Source organism: Schistocerca nitens, chromosome 4 (assembly GCF_023898315.1).
Source record: "Schistocerca nitens isolate TAMUIC-IGC-003100 chromosome 4, iqSchNite1.1, whole genome shotgun sequence".
NCBI classification, from domain to species: domain Eukaryota; kingdom Metazoa; phylum Arthropoda; class Insecta; order Orthoptera; family Acrididae; genus Schistocerca; species Schistocerca nitens.
Genome location: NC_064617.1, coordinates 218,048,763 through 218,065,500, shown reverse-complemented (window position 1 = coordinate 218,065,500; position 16,738 = coordinate 218,048,763). Strand labels below are relative to the sequence as shown.

Genomic DNA, 16,738 nt, shown 5'->3' with positions numbered 1-16,738 from the left:
AGGGAGGAAGAAAGTAAGATTAGAGTTTAAGGTCCCACTGACATCGAGGCCATCAGAAATGGGGTTAACTCATGTTCATCTAGACCAGTCACTCATATCAAGATAACTTCATAATTGGTTTTGATTTCAGCCTCAACAAACACAATAATTTTGTTAATTACAATAAACACTCTGCCTCCTATAGGATCTAACCTGTCTTTCTGATGAACATCCCATATCTCATTAAATATTTTGGTGGTTGTTACCACAGGTTTCATTCAGCTCTCAGTTCTGAGAGCCTTTTAGCAAGGCAGTAAATTCAGGAATGTTTAGACAATATACTGCTAAAATTTTGATAGCTGAAGCGCCTTTACTTTGCCTGCGATCTGATTTCCTTCTCAGCTGACATTACACATTTTGTTAGTTCATATGAAATCAGTAACTTCCTAATAAGACAGCAATCAGTTTAATGTTCAAAACACGTAAATCCTAAGTTACAAATATTATAATTTCTCCAAAACAAGCAACAAGCAACCGGATTTTGGAGATTGAAATGCCGTTGTAGTTGTGTCTTTTAGAATTACGATACTGGCAACATTAATTAGAACAGCTTCATTTTGTAGAGCAATGTTGATACTAATATTTCTGCAATTAATATAGCCACGAAAAGAAACTATATGTCACTTCATGAACACTTTCTCACGATCAGTCTGGGTGAAAACAGAATTACTATACCTTAAAGGGTTAAAGAAATAATTTTAAAATTTTACTTTATACATTTTCTTCAGATCCTTTCATGCAGGTGTGATGACCAGATATGGTACGAGTTAAAGAATATATAAATGTAGATTACAAACACTGTGGTACAGTTAATGTACAAAAACAGTTTTTGATGTGAACGGCTTAGCTGAATCACCCTGTATATCTTGTTAGTGTGTGGCTTGGTGGTTAAACAAGTTAAGTGTCAGACTACAGATCTAAAGGTAAGGTAAGCACCACACAAAGCTTACGCCTCAGGCCAGATCAAACAAGTCGACTGCTGCCTACAAGGTGGTACGAGGAGCAATCTATGATCACGGTACATGTGATCAGCATGTTATCAATCCCTCCAGCTGTTACTGCCAATAGATGAACCTGCTGGTGCTGCTTATTTACTCAAGCAGCTCCTTATGTGGCCTCACAAGGGGCTCCCTACCTCAGAAATCAAAATCTAAGAAGGGGTCTAGGAATTGAATCCAGATCCCTCTGCATTGAAGACAGAGATACTAAGCGTTTGGCTACAAATCTAAAAGTTTACAGTTCAATACTAATTCGGTATTATAATCTTTCTCTGTGAGTTGTTGGTTCTTTCACCTCTGACAATTATTTGAAGATGGGAAAAATGACAGGTAGCACCAAGGTTTGGAGCTCATGTTAAAGCTGTGGGTCCCCCTATAACTGGCTGTCATTCTCTAATCAACCCTCAGGTCAAGGACAATTTTAGTTAGTTCTTGTTGCCAATATTTTTAGTGGTTACATATTCTGAAGCTACTTAATAGCTGCACAGAAAAGCATCTACAGACTAGGATGAAATTACAATTTTATTGAAGATATGTAAATAGTAGTCATTTACACTATCAGGTCACCTAGGAAGATATGTTCTGTAAGGAGGTATATTCCAGGCCAAGCTGAACTGCCGGTTGTCAAAAACTTTTATAAAAATGGGTGAGGGGGAGTTAGAGGGGGAAGGGATCTCCAAAGTATAGGGATGATGGCTTACTTTTACCTTTGGACAAAGTGACTGAGTAAATAATGTCTAACAATAACAAATTTCCACTTGTTAAAAGAATTTTCAAAGTGAACACACGTGAACAGTGCAGTTTGCTTCTTATGCACTTGTCAAGAGCAACAACAGTTCATAACCAGCAGTAGTATTCTTTGTTCTCTCCAAAACTTTTGGTGGCGTACACCTTGTTTTACTTTTATCAGTATTTGAAACAAACGAGGTAAAATGGAAAACTCATGTTTCATTAGAATTATAGTTAAAAGATAGGTAATATTATTAAAAAATAGTACAAGGTGGCAAAAACAAATCTGGCACGACATCCTTCTTAGCATTTTGTGACAACGCAGCTGACAGAAATCTTTCATTGAGCTCTATGGTGGCTTCTTCCAGAATTTTCTTTAAAGAGCAGTTTCACTAGGGTAACTTATTTCATGTCGGAATTATAAACATTCTCTAGGCTAGTTTCCTTATTGCCATTCTCTATAAAAATAGTTCTTATATTAAAGAAGAGACCTATTGAGATTTATAGTTAAGGTGAAAACAATTTCATTATATATAAGAACTATTCATCAGTTATAATATCACTACATGTAAATTACAGTCCCTCACTGTGTTTTTCTGCCTGTATGTATCTCTCAAACCACTGCACGGATTTTCATTTATGTACTATAATTAGATAGATGATAAGATCTACTCGCTAAGTGGCAGCAGGAGAAAATGTACATAGAGGTCATAGATATGTGCAAGCTTTTGGAACCAGTTGTTCTTTCTTCTAGCAGTTGGGTTGGGTGGAAAGGAAGAGGGATAAAGGGAAAGGACTGGTGAGGTTTTAAGAAATGGGGAGCAGTACAGGGTGGCTTCTCTGAATTCTCCCTATTTCGTGAACCATGCAAGTCCTTTTCCTTCATCTCTTCTTTTCCCTTCAACATTTCTGGCAGAAAGAGGAGCCATTGGCCCTGAAGGCATGCACATTTCTTTAGCCTTTATGTGCGTTTTCTCCTACTGCCACTGGTGAGCAGATTTACTGCCACTGATGAGCACATTTTTTATCTATCCAATTATATTTTCAAAAGCAGATTATTTTTGTTGATATATTGGTTTTCATTGAGTGCCAATATGAAAAGGATAGATTGCTACTCACCATATAGTTGAGATGTTGAGTCGTAGACAAGCACAACAAAAAGATCAGTAAAAACGTAAGCTTTCAGCCAGAAGGCCTTCTTCTGAAATAGACTACTGAGGCCAGCGAGACACAGTGGTTGTGTGTGTGTGTGTGTGTGTGTGTGTGTGTGTGTGTGTGTGTGTGGGTTTTTTTTTTTGTCTATTTCATAAGAAAAGCTTCTGGCCAAAAGTTTATGTGTTTAGCAGTGTTTTTGTTGTGCCTGTCTGCAACTCAACATCTCCGATACATGGTGATTAGCAATCTACCCTTTTCATTTTGCCATTATTCAATTATGTATTTTCCACAGTTTGGTTTATCACCAATAGACAGACTGATTCCCAAGGAAGGTTTGTGTACATAATTTATAAACATATTGTGCAAATTGACTGAACTATGATGATGATGATGGTTGTCGATTACACCATACCCTCTGAGAACCCTCCCGATGTGCGTAGCTTAAATTGTAGAATTTGGAGTTACCATTCAATTACCTAATGTTGTCCACTGGAGTTCACTCACAGCTGTACAGAGTAGTCCATATATAAAATTACCTCGATACCAAACAAGTCATCCCATGGTAGACACTTAGTGCTACCCACACAATGCCAGGGACAATCATCAGTTCTCACTATTTATTATCTCTCTCCATCTTATATGTATTAGTGAGATAACACAGAACAGTTTTCATAGTGGTAGCAAAAGGCAGATATCAAAGGCAAATGATGCTTATGCCACAGAAACAAACTTTGTTAATTTCCTATTAAAACATTAATGAAAGAAAAATTAGTTTATGCAATGCCTTGTATCATAGTGCATTTATATACAGTTGATTATAAATGATATTAACAGAAATTTTTAGCTCTTGTCAAGCATATGGGACAGCTTGATGCATGTTCCACAACTGCAGTATTGGTTTTAAATGAAATGTCAGCACCAGTTGCAAAAGTGCAACTGGTGCTGGCATTTTATTCAAAAGAATTTTAAGCAATAATTTTGACTTACTCTTACTTGCAGTGAAAAACAGAATATTTCTACTGAGGTCTGATAAACTGTACTATGGACTGAAACTGTGCAATATAGCAGAAATGTTTTTGGGATGTAAATAAAAATACATTTAAATATTTTTATACAATATGCAGTTCATAGTCATTTGACAACAAATAGTTAATTTTAGAACAATTTACTAGGTTTCAACATACTTTAATAACTAAATTATGAATACACAACAAACCTAAACGGTTTAACACCAGAATGTGTTAACATATGTATCTTGAGATTAGACTTATTTTGGAACATCTTGCCACAACGATCGCATGTGCAGGCTCCAACAATATCTTTGTGATGGACTTCTTTCATATGTCTCTGTAAGGCTGCACGAGACCCAAGGAGTTTGAGGCATATCTTACACTGGAATTCTCGCAAGACTTCAGCCATATCTGAAAAATTGTTGGAACAAAATGAAAGTCATCAAGCAAATGTGTATCCATGATAATGAAACTGACAAGCGAGAAAACAAAATAAAGAGCTCAAATTGCAACACCTACCAAAAATAACAGAAAGACAGTGAATCCTGCACAAGATCAGATACTTCAACAATAATTCTAGTTCTGTTTATTTAAGGTGCAACTTGTGAAATACTTTGTATTCTGTGTGTTGATAATCATTTCCCTATCAATCCTTTCACACTGGTGATGTGATTGATGCGTAGTGTGCTGTAGACGAGCGCCAGACCCACTCGGCCGTGCCCGCAGTACGGCACATTTTTCGTGCTCCCCGTGGCGCTACTCTCTCCTGCTTTCACACTCTTAGTTTTGTCGCAATTATTGGACATTATACTATATGTTTATTCGGGAAAATATTTATAGAAATCACAAATGTTTTTGATATTGTGTGTCATGTCTGTGCACAAATCCAACTCTGGGGACGCCAATGGAGGTGGAGTAGCACGTGAACCTGATGCAGAAGCAGCTACAATAGGTGTTTCATGTTCATCATCAGATTCGGACAATGATTCACTTTCATCTTCGGAGTCACTACGCAGTATGAGAGAAAGAGCTTTGTCCACAGTATATCACTTATCTGATATATCACTTCTAGTAGAAACTAACTGTGGTTAACAACACGTCGCTTCAGATTAGAAACAAGGCGGAAAATGAGCAGTTGAGCAGGCTGAACAAAGCCGGTAGATGGTGCGTATGTCAAACTTCGACACAAGTCAAGTGTAGTGAAGCGGAGAAATATGACGCGAGGCAGAACTGCTACAGCAGTTCACCGGCTGGGCAGCACGGGCTGCACTCGAATGCTGCAGCAGTCCACCAGCTGAACGACACATTTGCTCCCAACTTCTGTAGAAGTTCACTGTGGCGAAAGGGTTAAGACAGTCCTAGCATTCATACTGGATGTCCCTAATGATTAGTATCAAAATTACGCAGATCACAGAGAATGAAACTGATTATTTTGCTATAAAAAACCAGTGATAAAAAATGAATATTTTAGGCCATATGATGACTGAAATGTGGGTCAGGCACATATTTGTAAACAGCTTCTTTCATAACAAATAATTGCTTTCCACTTCAGTGTTGGTAGCACTACCTCAAAAAACAATACTGAGCTGTCTGTGATTTGTCCATTATGGAGTTTATCACTATTTACAATTTATGGTGTGCACCATGCACCATTATTCATTGCAGGAACTAGCATATGTGCAATTAATGGATCGTGCACATGAATGTAGTAACTGGAAAGCCAAATGAATGTAGAGAATACAGCTTTGCTGCAGGCATAATCTTAATTCCAAGAAATTTATCACTGTGGATACAAAGTTATGAGGAATTAGGTTGTTCAAGTTACAGAAAGCTGGCCAAGGTTCTAGGCAAAAAATTGTTTGCACAGTAGAATTTAAGGTGATGGTGTTGGACTGCAGAAAGATGGTTCATCAATAAGCATACAATCTGGTGATCATAACTTTGAACAGCTGATACGGGTTTTTAAGTTGTTCCTGAAAGCTGTATATTTTCTATGTGAAGAAAAGAAACCTTTTCATTTCTGACTAATAGTGCCTTATCTTAAAGTGCTCGGTTTAGGAACCCTGCCAAATTACGACACTTTCTTTGTTATTTAGTATCCAGTAACTATTAATGTGAGATTACCAGCAACTCTGTTTAGTGTAACTTGGCAAACAAGTTTGGTGTTTGAAACCTATGTCGTTTCAGTCTGATATAAAATGTAAGCTGACATATGCCTGAGAGAGTGGTAACTGCAATTTTGTTAATGTAATTTCTTCTAAACGGTTCTGGATAGGACAACAATAATTGAACGACTAATTCTGATGTAAATACGTCAGTTGCAACCAAGAATCCACAATATAAGAGTCAACATCAATTATTTCCCAAAATTCTCACTAACAGACTAAACTGATTAAATTCCTATAACAGCAATTTATTTTGTTAGATTTTAAGACTATGTAAACCATGGACCTTGGAGAGGTGGAGCATCTTGCTTGCCTCAATGATACAGATAGATGGCATCCACAACTGAGGAGTATTTGCGGAGAGGCCACAGTAACAAATGAATCCTGAAGAGGGACAGAGGCCTTTTCAGTAGATGTAGATCATTGGCTGATCTGGCCTTGTAACATTAGCCAACATGGTCTTTCTGTTCTGATACCGCAGGAATCTGAAAGCAAGAGGAAACTTTAGCCATTACCACCCCCCCCCCCCCCACCCGCCCTCCCCTGTCTCCTGCCCCCCCCCCCCATGCCTCTCGTGCATGCAACTATACTGTACTGTATGGCATAAACTCAGGGGAATGCCGTCAACATGTAAAACAATACACATTCTATGGGCGAAAATGTTGGATGTCTGATCCCTTAATCAGGTAGGCACATTAGGAAAATGTAGAAAGGAAAATGGATGGGTTGAAGTTAGATATAGTGGAAATTCGTGAAGTGGGGTGGCAGGAAGAACAGGCCTTCTGGTCAGTTCAGGACATGGTTATCAACACAGAACAGATAATGCGAAAGTAGGCCTAATAATGAAAAATAAAATAGGACGAACAGGATAGTGAATGCATTATTGTTGCCAAGATAGACACAAAACCAACACCCACCACAGTAGTACAAGCTCACATGCCTACTAGCTCTGCTGATGAGGCGACAACACCTGGTTTAAGAATCATGAAAGAAGATTACATATGTGGAAGAGACCTGGCAATATCGGAGGGTTTCAGACTGATTATATAATGACAAGACATAGGCTCAAGAATCAGATTTCCAGGAGCAAATGTGGACTCTGAACATGTTGTTGTTGTTGTTGTTGTTGTTGTTGTTGTTTTTGTGGTCTTCAGTCCTGAGACTGGTTTGATGCAGCTCTCCATGCTACTCTATCCTGTGCAAGCTGCTTCATCTCCCAGTACGTACTGCAGCCTACATCCTTCTGAACCTGCTTAGTGTATTCATATCACGGTCTCCCTCTACGATTTTTACCCTCCACGCTGCCGTCCAATACTAAACTGGTGATCCCTTGATGCCTCAGAACATGTCCTTCCAACCGATCCCTTCTTCTAGTCAAGTTATGCCTCAAACTTCTCTTCTCCCCAGTTCTATTCAATACCTCCTTATTAGTTATGTGATCTACCCATCTAATCTTCAGCATCCTTTACTACTTTAAGTGTCTCACTTCCTAATCTAATTCCCTCAGCATCACCCGATTTAATTCGACTACATTCCATTATCCTCATTTTGCTTTTGTTGATGTTCATCTTATATCCTCCTTTCAAGACACTGTCCATTCCATTCAACTGCTCTTCCAAGTCCTTTGCTGTCTCTGACAGAATTACAATGTCATCGGCAAACCTCAAAGTTTTTATTTCTTCTCCATGGATTTTAATACCTACTCTGAATTTTTCTTTTGTTTCCCTTACTGCTTGCTCAGTATACAGATTGAATAACATCGGGGAGAGTCTACAACCCTGTCTCACTCCCTTCCTAACCACTGCTTCCCTTTCATGCCCCTCGACTCTTATAACTGCCATCTGGTTTCTGTACAAATTGTAAATAGCCTTTCACTCCCTGTATTTTGCCCCTGCCACCTTCAGAATTTGAGAGAGAGTATTCCAGTCAACATTGTCAAAAGCTTTCTCTAAGTCTACAAATGCTAGAAATGTAGGTTTGCCTTTTCTTAATCTAGCTTCTAAGATAAGTCTTGGGGTCAGTATTGCCTCACATGTTTCAATATTTCTACGGAATCCAAACTGATCTTCCCCAAGGTCGGCTTCTACCAGTTTTTCCATTCGTCCGTAAAGAGTTAGCATTAGTATTTTGCAGACGTGACTTATTAAACTGACAGTTCAGTAATTTTCACATCTGTCAACACCTGTTTTCTTTGAGATTGGAATTATATTCTTGAAGTCTGAGGGTATTTCACCTGTCTCATACATTTTTCTCATCAGATGGTAGAGTTTTGCCAGGACTGGCTCTCCCAGGGCTGTCAGTAGTTCTAATGGAATGTTGTCTACTCCCAGGACCTTGTTTCGACTTAGGTCTTTCAGTGTTCTGTCAAACTCTTCACGCAGTATCATATCTCCCATTTCATCTTCATCTACATCCTCTTCCATTTCCATAATATTGCCCTAAGTACATCGCCCTTGAATAGACCCTCTATATACTCCTTCCACCTTTCTGCTTTCCCTTCCTCGCTTAGAACTGGGTTTCCATCTGAGCTCTTGATATGAATATCAAGTGGTTCTCTTTTCTCCAAAGGTCTCTTTAATTTTCCTGTAGGCAGTATCTATCTTACCCCTAGTGAGATAAGGCTCTACATCCTTACATTTGTCCTCTAGTCATCCCTGCTTAGCCATTTTGCACTTCCTGTCGATATCACATTTCAAGCGTTTATATTCCTTTTTGCCTGCCTCATTTACTGCATTTTTATATTTTTTCCTTTCATCAATTAAATCCAATATTTCTTCTGTTAGCCAAGGATTTCTACTAGCCCTCGTCTTTTTACCTACTCTGACCATAATTTATGTTTAATAACTGCAAACTGAAGCTGAAGAAATTACAAAATGGTAGCAAGTTAAAGAGATGGAATCTGATTAGCATGAAGAAATCAGAAGTTGTTAGAAGTTTCTGAGGGAGGATTATGCAACATTGGACTGAAATGGGGAAGGAACAGAGATAATTTTTTCCTGGGAGGGGGGGGGGGGGGGGGGGGGGGGGGGCGAAGGATAATTTCTGTTCAAGTAAAAGATGTTTATTCAGGGCCAAATTCCAAAGTATCAGCAGCTGAATTGTGAAATTGTTTCAATGTTTAGAACTGGAACACATGTTGCATCTACTCAAAAATCTGGTACAGACAAATGAAATGAAAGAACTATAGTAGAAAAATTGTGATGCTTATTGAGGTTAATTTAAATCACTCTGTAAGCCTGAAGTACGTAGCACCTGTAGACAGAATGTCATGCGACAGTCCACTTTAAATGCTTTCTTTCCCAGCATAGTTGCCCTTATATTGCTTAATATTTCAAATCGTCACCATTGCTTCAGTTACTTCTGTTAACAAACCAAGAAATGTCATTTTTCAGACATGAAGTTGGAAATGGAGAAACGTTAACACTTTTTTTGAACTAGTTGTTGCTCCCATGATGGTTCGTAAAAAGAGGCAATGGTCATGTGAAATGAAACTTTCTGGCAGATTAAAACTGTGTGCCGGACCGAGACTCGAACTCAGGACCTTTGCCTTTCGCAGGCAAGTGCTCTACCATCTGAGCTACCCAAGCATGACTCACGCCCCATCCTCACAGCTTTACTTCTGCCAATATCTCGTCTCCTACCTTCCAAACTGCGAATCTTGCAGAACTAGCACTCCTGAAAGAAAGGATATTGCGGAGACATGGCTTAGCCACAGTCTGGGGGATGTTTCCAGAATGGGTAGCTGTCCATTCCCATGAAATTAATATAAAATTGCACTTATCTCTTACTCAAGAATTCTTCCTTTTTTCTTCTGTTGAAATCCTGTTAAGTCACAATCTATTCCACCTACACTATGTGATCAAAAGTATCTGGACACCCCCAAAAATAAACGTTTTTCATATTAGGTGCATTGTGCTGCCACCTAATGCCAGGTACTCCACATCAGCTACCTCAGTAGTCATTAGACGTCGTGAGAGCAGAATGGGACACTCCTCGGAACACTCAGACTTCGAACTTGGTCAGGTGATTGGGTGTCACGTATCAAATGATTGGGTGTGATACGTCTAAACATTTCCACTGTTTCTGGTGTGACAGTGAAGTGGAAACGTGAAGGGACACATACAGCACAAAAGTGTACAGGCCGACCTCGTCTGTTGATTAACAAGAGACCATAGACAGTTGAAGAGGGTCATAGTGTGTAATAGGCAGACATCTATCCAGATTGTCAGACAGGAATTCCAAGCTGCAACAGGATCCACTGCAAGTACTATAACAGTTAGGTGCGAGGTGAGAAAACTTTGATTTCATGGCTGAGCGGCTGCTCATAAGCCATACATCACACCAGTAAATGCCAAACACCACCTCGCCTGGAGTAAGGAGGGTAAACACTGGACAATTAAACAGTGGAAAACTGTAGTGTGGAGTGACAAATCACAGCACACAATGTGGTGATCCGATGACATGGTGTTGGTATGGCGAATGACCAGTGAACGTCATCTGCCAGCGTGTGTAGTGCCAACAGTAAAATTCGGAGGCGGTGATGTTGTGGTGCGGTGGCATTTTCAAGGAGGGGGCTTTCACCCCTTGTTGTTTTGCATGGTACTATCACAACATAGGCCTACATTGATGTTTTAAGCACATTCTTGCTTCCCACTGTTAAAGAGCGATTCGGGGATGTCGATTGCATCTTTCAACACGATCAAGCACCTGTTCATAATGCACGGCCTGTGGCAGAGTGGTTACGCGACAATAACATCCCTGTAATTGACTGGCCTGGACAGAGTCCTGACCTGAATCCTAACACCTTTGAGATGTTTGGGAACACTGACTTCATGCCAGGCCTCACTGACCGACATCAATACCTCTCCTCAGTGCAGCACTCCATGAAGAATAGGCTGCCATTCCCCAAGAAACCTTCCAGCACCTGATTGAACATATGCCTGAGACAGTGGAAGCTATCATCAAAGATAAGTGTGAGCCAACACCATATTGAATTCCAGCATTACCAATGGAATGCGCCACGAACTTTTAAGTCATTTTCAGCCTGGTGTCCGGATACTTTTGATCACATAGTGTATCTTCCTCTTTTTGGATCAAGATTTATAGCAACATATTTCTTTCTTTTCTTCTTATATCTTCCACCCTACATTTTCCAATTATGTACAGTTATTGCTGCAGGCAAGCACGAAGGTTTGATAACTGTGTCTAGATGTTTTATTTTAAGCTCTTGTGTTATCGGCAGCTTATTGTTAAGTGCCTTTGTTATTTGATCCCCTAGCTATAGCTACTCGTCACCACCTTGTTAAGAACTTTTATTCCTTTTATTAACCTCAAAACTCCAGGGAGCCTTTTCAATTTTTGTCATACATTCTGTTTTCTTGTATGTAACATGTAGTCATTTTTACTTTATTGTAGAGCTCTTCAGAACTATTCTTCACTTACAGACATTTTTGTAAGCCTGATATGTTATCTGTGCATGCCAATCGAAATATTCTAACTGTTTTTTTCTCTCCCAGTTCTGAATCCTCTTCATATGATTTTCTGTATCAATCTACAACAATTTTTTTCATGGGCACAGTTAAATAAAACTAATGTTATATTTTTCACTTCATCTTGTTCAAGTGTTTACGAGACAAATAATACTACACATATCTATCTGAGGATATGTCACTAACCATCAATTGAAGGGAGCACTGAGCACTGACTACGCCAAAGCCTTTGACTGCGTCGATCACAACAAATTATGGAACGTACTGAAAAACATGGGTGTACCAGATCACCTCATTCATCTGATACGGAGTTTATACCTTGACCAAGAAGCCACGGTGAGAACTATGTATGGAGCAACGAAATGGATAAAGATTCAGAAAGGGGTCCGGCAAGGCTGCATACTGTCACCGTACTTATTTAATCTGTATGCAGAACATGTCATGAGGAATGCGAGGCTAGATGAAGGAGAAACAGGAATTAAAATAGCTGGAATAAATGTAAACAACCTCAGGCACGCGGATGATACGATCCTGTTGGCAGAAAGTGAAGAAGAATTGAGAACACTCTTACTGAAGGTGAAAGACGAAAGTGAAAAGGCTGGTCTTATGCTGAATGTGAAGAAAACGAAAATTATGGCAACTACACCTACCAATTCATGGGATATAGCAGGAGAAACCATGGAGGTAGTGACCACATTCAGTTATCTCGGTTCCCAGATCTCTGCTGACGGTGACTGCAGCCATGAAATCCGGAGACGCCTGTTGCTCGGTAGACAGGCGATGTCAAACCTCGACAAGGTTATAAGGTCCAGAGATATAACACTAGCAACAAAGATCCGTATTGTGAGGGCTATGGTCTTTCCAGTTGTGATGTATGGATGTGAGACCTGGACCATTAGAAAGGCTGAACGGCGAAGAATTGACTCCTTCGAATTGTGGTGTTGGAGGAAACTTCTTAGAGTTCCATGGACGGCAAAGAGAACCAACAGATCAATATTGGAGCAAATTAAACCAGATTTCTCCCTGGGAGGTCTAATCTTAAAACAAAAGCTGACCTACTTTGGACACACAATGCGAAGGCATGCCTCGCTGGAAAAAACATTAATGCTGGGGAAGATTGAAGGAACTAGAAGAAGAGGACGTCAGAGGATGAGATGGATCGATGGCATCACAGAAGCAATGTGTTCCAACCTGGAAGGTCTACGGGAGAAAGTGCAAGACAGGAAAAAGTGGCGTGATTTGGTTCATGGGGTCACGAAGAGTCGGAACCGACTAAACGAATAGAGAGAGAGAGACTGAGCACCACGCAAGCAAATACAATAGGTCCTTTTTCATTGTTCATTTTTCCTCTCTACATATATATTCTTCTCTTGCCACCTACATCTTTGCCCAAGCACATTCGAATGACTGCACACACACACACACACACACACACACACACACACACACACACACACACACACTCTATCTGTTTGCAAATCGTGCACCATGTAACAACTTTTGTGGCAGTGTGTGCCTTTTACATGTGTGTCCGCTGCTGAACACCACATCCATTTGGCGAATATGATCAAGCTTAATTTTTTGTTGTGTTTATGCCAGTTTCTCATATAGAATTATATAACACATCCTGGATTTTTCATTCTCTATGCTCTGACTGTTAGTTTTCATCCACTCTTCTACAATTTCAGTAATGGTACAGCTATGATGCAGTAGGATTTTTTAAAGTGACAAACTGCAACATCCATGACATTGAAGCTTTTGGAGCTCTACCACTATGTCACCTCCGGCTTTATATTTGTTATTTACATGTCCTTGAATAAATTCTTCACTTTGTACTCATCAGGATGCTTGTTATCCAGTATTGCTATTGATGACTGTATCACTTATAGCCTTCCCTACAGACCATCGCAGACCAGTAATTTATCAAAGAATTTTGTAATTTATTCACAGCTTTCCTTTCATATGCTTAATGCACCATCTGCATTAACAATGCCTTTTAATAATAACTTTGAAGTAAAACTGGGTCTATAGTCCATGAGAGAGAGAAAGCTGAGAAGCTGAGAACACAAGAGAGGACAGCTATTAAGACAGAGACAAAGAAGAAGATGGTGAGAAAGAAATGTAGCAGAGAGAAACACAGACAGGGATGTGAAAGTGAAGCACGGCATTAAAAAAGAGAAGAGTAGGTGAGCAATACAAGGAAAAAAAATTGGAAAATTAAAAACAGATTTTCAGATTGTATAGGTAAACATGTGATAAATTACAATAATGGAGAAACAATTGTTACATGCTGAAAAATTGTATTTACTGGGATATGACATACCCAAGTAGGAGAATGAGAGGATAATAGAATCATTGATTGACATTAACTAGTGTAATGTGAGAAGAACTAAATTCCTGATGCGGAGCTCTGTCACCCTTTCAAAAATAGTGCAGTAATCATATTGAAACCAAGGATTCAACTCATTCCTTTGAAATGAACAGTATATATTGCAATACTGTATTGAGTGTTAATTGTGCAGCCTGTCTATGTCTACTCACTCTTTTTTCTTTATTTCATTGATCTGCCACAGATTACACCAGTTGGCAAATACAATGAGCAGTCTCTGTCTGTTGGAGGACAGATTTGCTAATGAGAATGTTGGGGAAACCAGTGGCAGAATGAGCAGTCAAAATTCTACAGGGGCAGGAAAGTAAGACATGGGAGGCATTGCCACTTTATGTTGCTCTTTCATTCTTTCTCAAACATGTTAAAGATAAACAAAATCAAGTTAACAAAGAGCACTAAAGTTATCAGACAATACCAGGTTTCCTGCAGTTATCAACTCACCACTATGCATACGTTTGATGTGAACCTTCAGTTTCTGAGGCTGACAGAATTTGCGCCCACAGAAATCACACAGAGGACGAGCTCGTTGGGGATTGGCTGCACAGCCATATGTTCTATGCATTTCCAGATAATTCAGCCGTAGAAAGAACTGAAAAAATTAAAACTGGTATCAGTTTGTTGCTTTCTTCTTTCAAATTGTGGGTTCCAGCTACTTCTTTACAAAACTAAACATATATTTCATGTAACATCCTAGTTCATAGGAGAATCCTTAAACTATGTGCTACAATGCTACCAGTAATTGTGGTGGGTAGTATCTTTTCCCTGTCTACCAATTAATGTGAACTTCTTAATCAATACTGAAATTAAAAAGGGAAACACACACACACACACACACACGTCTCAACATTATTTTAACCTCCTACAATTGATCTGAATACACACTTCAATGAACATGTTTATCCGTACTTTCTATATTATGAAATGGATGGTGGGTCTTCACTGGTGATCTGTTGATACCCATTACAAACACTTCCCCATACTCGCAGAATGGCAAGGTAAAGTTTGAGCTAATACATATAGTTCCAGTGAAATTTGCAATGTACACTATCTTTTCTTCAAAAAGATCAATTGATAATTTAGGAAGCTCAATGTTCTATAGGTTCAACAAGGGACATCCATAAAGCTTGAAAGAGGAGTGATGTGAGGTGATGATACTTTGAGTCTGCCTGTCATCAGTACTCATATGGCCCAACTAGTAGTGTGTGTGTGTGTGTGTGTGTGTGTGTGTAGGTTAAGGGCACTCAACTGCAAGGTTATCAATGCCCTCATGCTCATTAAAACAAAACAAAAATGTCAATAAGATCTCTAAAGTTGTTGCACACTCACGCGCTCACTCCCATCTCACTGAAATTGGTCACATAATCATTCTATCGCATATGCAGTAAGACAACAGAGAAATAGTAAAAGGTACTATACACGAGATTAAAACACAATGACAAACAAACTAAAACAAAGGCACATGGAAATGTGACTGGCTGCTCACTTACAAAAAACATGGGTGAGCCAGTCACCCTATTAATGCATTAAAATCACCTCCCAACAATCTTTGGAAAAATGTTGGACAATTTACAAAACTTCAAAACTAACCACATTCATTTGAATGTTATCTAAAATGGAGGACAGATCCATTAGCAAATCCGTCACTGCCCACTGATCGATCACTGTGGGCCATATTTTATTGGACTGTGTTTTATTTGTCGATCAGCCACGAGCACCAAACATCGGAGGATCCTCTCACAGGAACAAGAAGTTGTGCGTCATAGGGTTGTGGCCTATGCGAAGAAGACTAAGGAGGACCTTGGGTCATCAATGTGGCTGGAAGGAGGTATGCCACGGCCGTGCTGTGAGCTTTACTAGATGGAGCTTATTGTCTGTCACATCCAGCCACTCGTCCTTCCACTGACGCAAGACTGGTTCTCAACAGAGAGCCTATAGCATGCATGAGGATGGTACATTGAACTACCTGAGAATCACGACATGCCTCCTCTGCTGCTAGATCTGCCCCTTCATTCCCCACAATACACATGGACCTTAGTACCCAGCAGAAAGATACCTCCTTCCTCAATCGTCATAGTTGGAGGAAGGCATCCGGGATATTCTGAACTATTTTATCTGCTTGGTACAGACATTGTAGAGAGTGAAGGGCACCCAGAGAATCTGAAATGACAATATATTTAGCACTGGAAGAACACCTCATCTGCTTGATTGCTTGCAAGGTCGCATACAATTTTGCGTCAAAGACAGTAAACTCTTGAGACAATCTGGAGCAGACAGGCTTAGGCACTGCATGATATTTAGCGTCTTCTGGGCTCTGGCTTTCTGGTCCCTCAGGTGTGGCAGCCATGATAATATCAAAAATGAGCCCCCCCCCCACACACACACACTTATCTGCAGAAAACTGAAAGCCCGTCTTTGCAGCCCACTCCTCTACCCTCTGCACTGTAAGCTGCAACTGGTGGGTCAGTGTTGCACCGCTGGAGGAGGAACAGAAAACAAAAATCGTTCACAAATAAGGAGCACTGTATCCACACCATAGAAGCGACACTGTTGATTGCTATGACTTAAAACACCGCCCTGAGGAACACCATTCTCCCGCTAAATAGATTCGACAGCACTTTACCAACATGAGACCTAAAATGTGCTTAGCCAGAATTGCCTCTTCCCATTTGTCGGGAAAGCTGCTGCCTGCCATATAAAATTAAAACATTGAAGGAGGCCTTCCTTTGACGCCACCGGCAAACGTTGAGCATGCAGTATCTGATTT

The 16,738-nt window shown here is 39.8% G+C and overlaps 1 protein-coding gene across 1 annotated transcript in view; it reads right to left on the bottom strand.

Moving 5' to 3' along the window:
- LOC126251391 (uncharacterized) overlaps nt 1-16,738 on the bottom strand; it is a 144,977-nt gene that overhangs the window by 41,937 nt on the left and 86,302 nt on the right. The window contains exons 7-8 of the mRNA XM_049951785.1: nt 14,416-14,563; nt 4,138-4,342 (exon numbers count right to left, since the gene is read on the bottom strand). Coding sequence (XP_049807742.1) covers nt 4,138-4,342; nt 14,416-14,563 — 353 coding nt within the window. The remainder of the gene's footprint in view (nt 1-4,137; nt 4,343-14,415; nt 14,564-16,738) is intronic.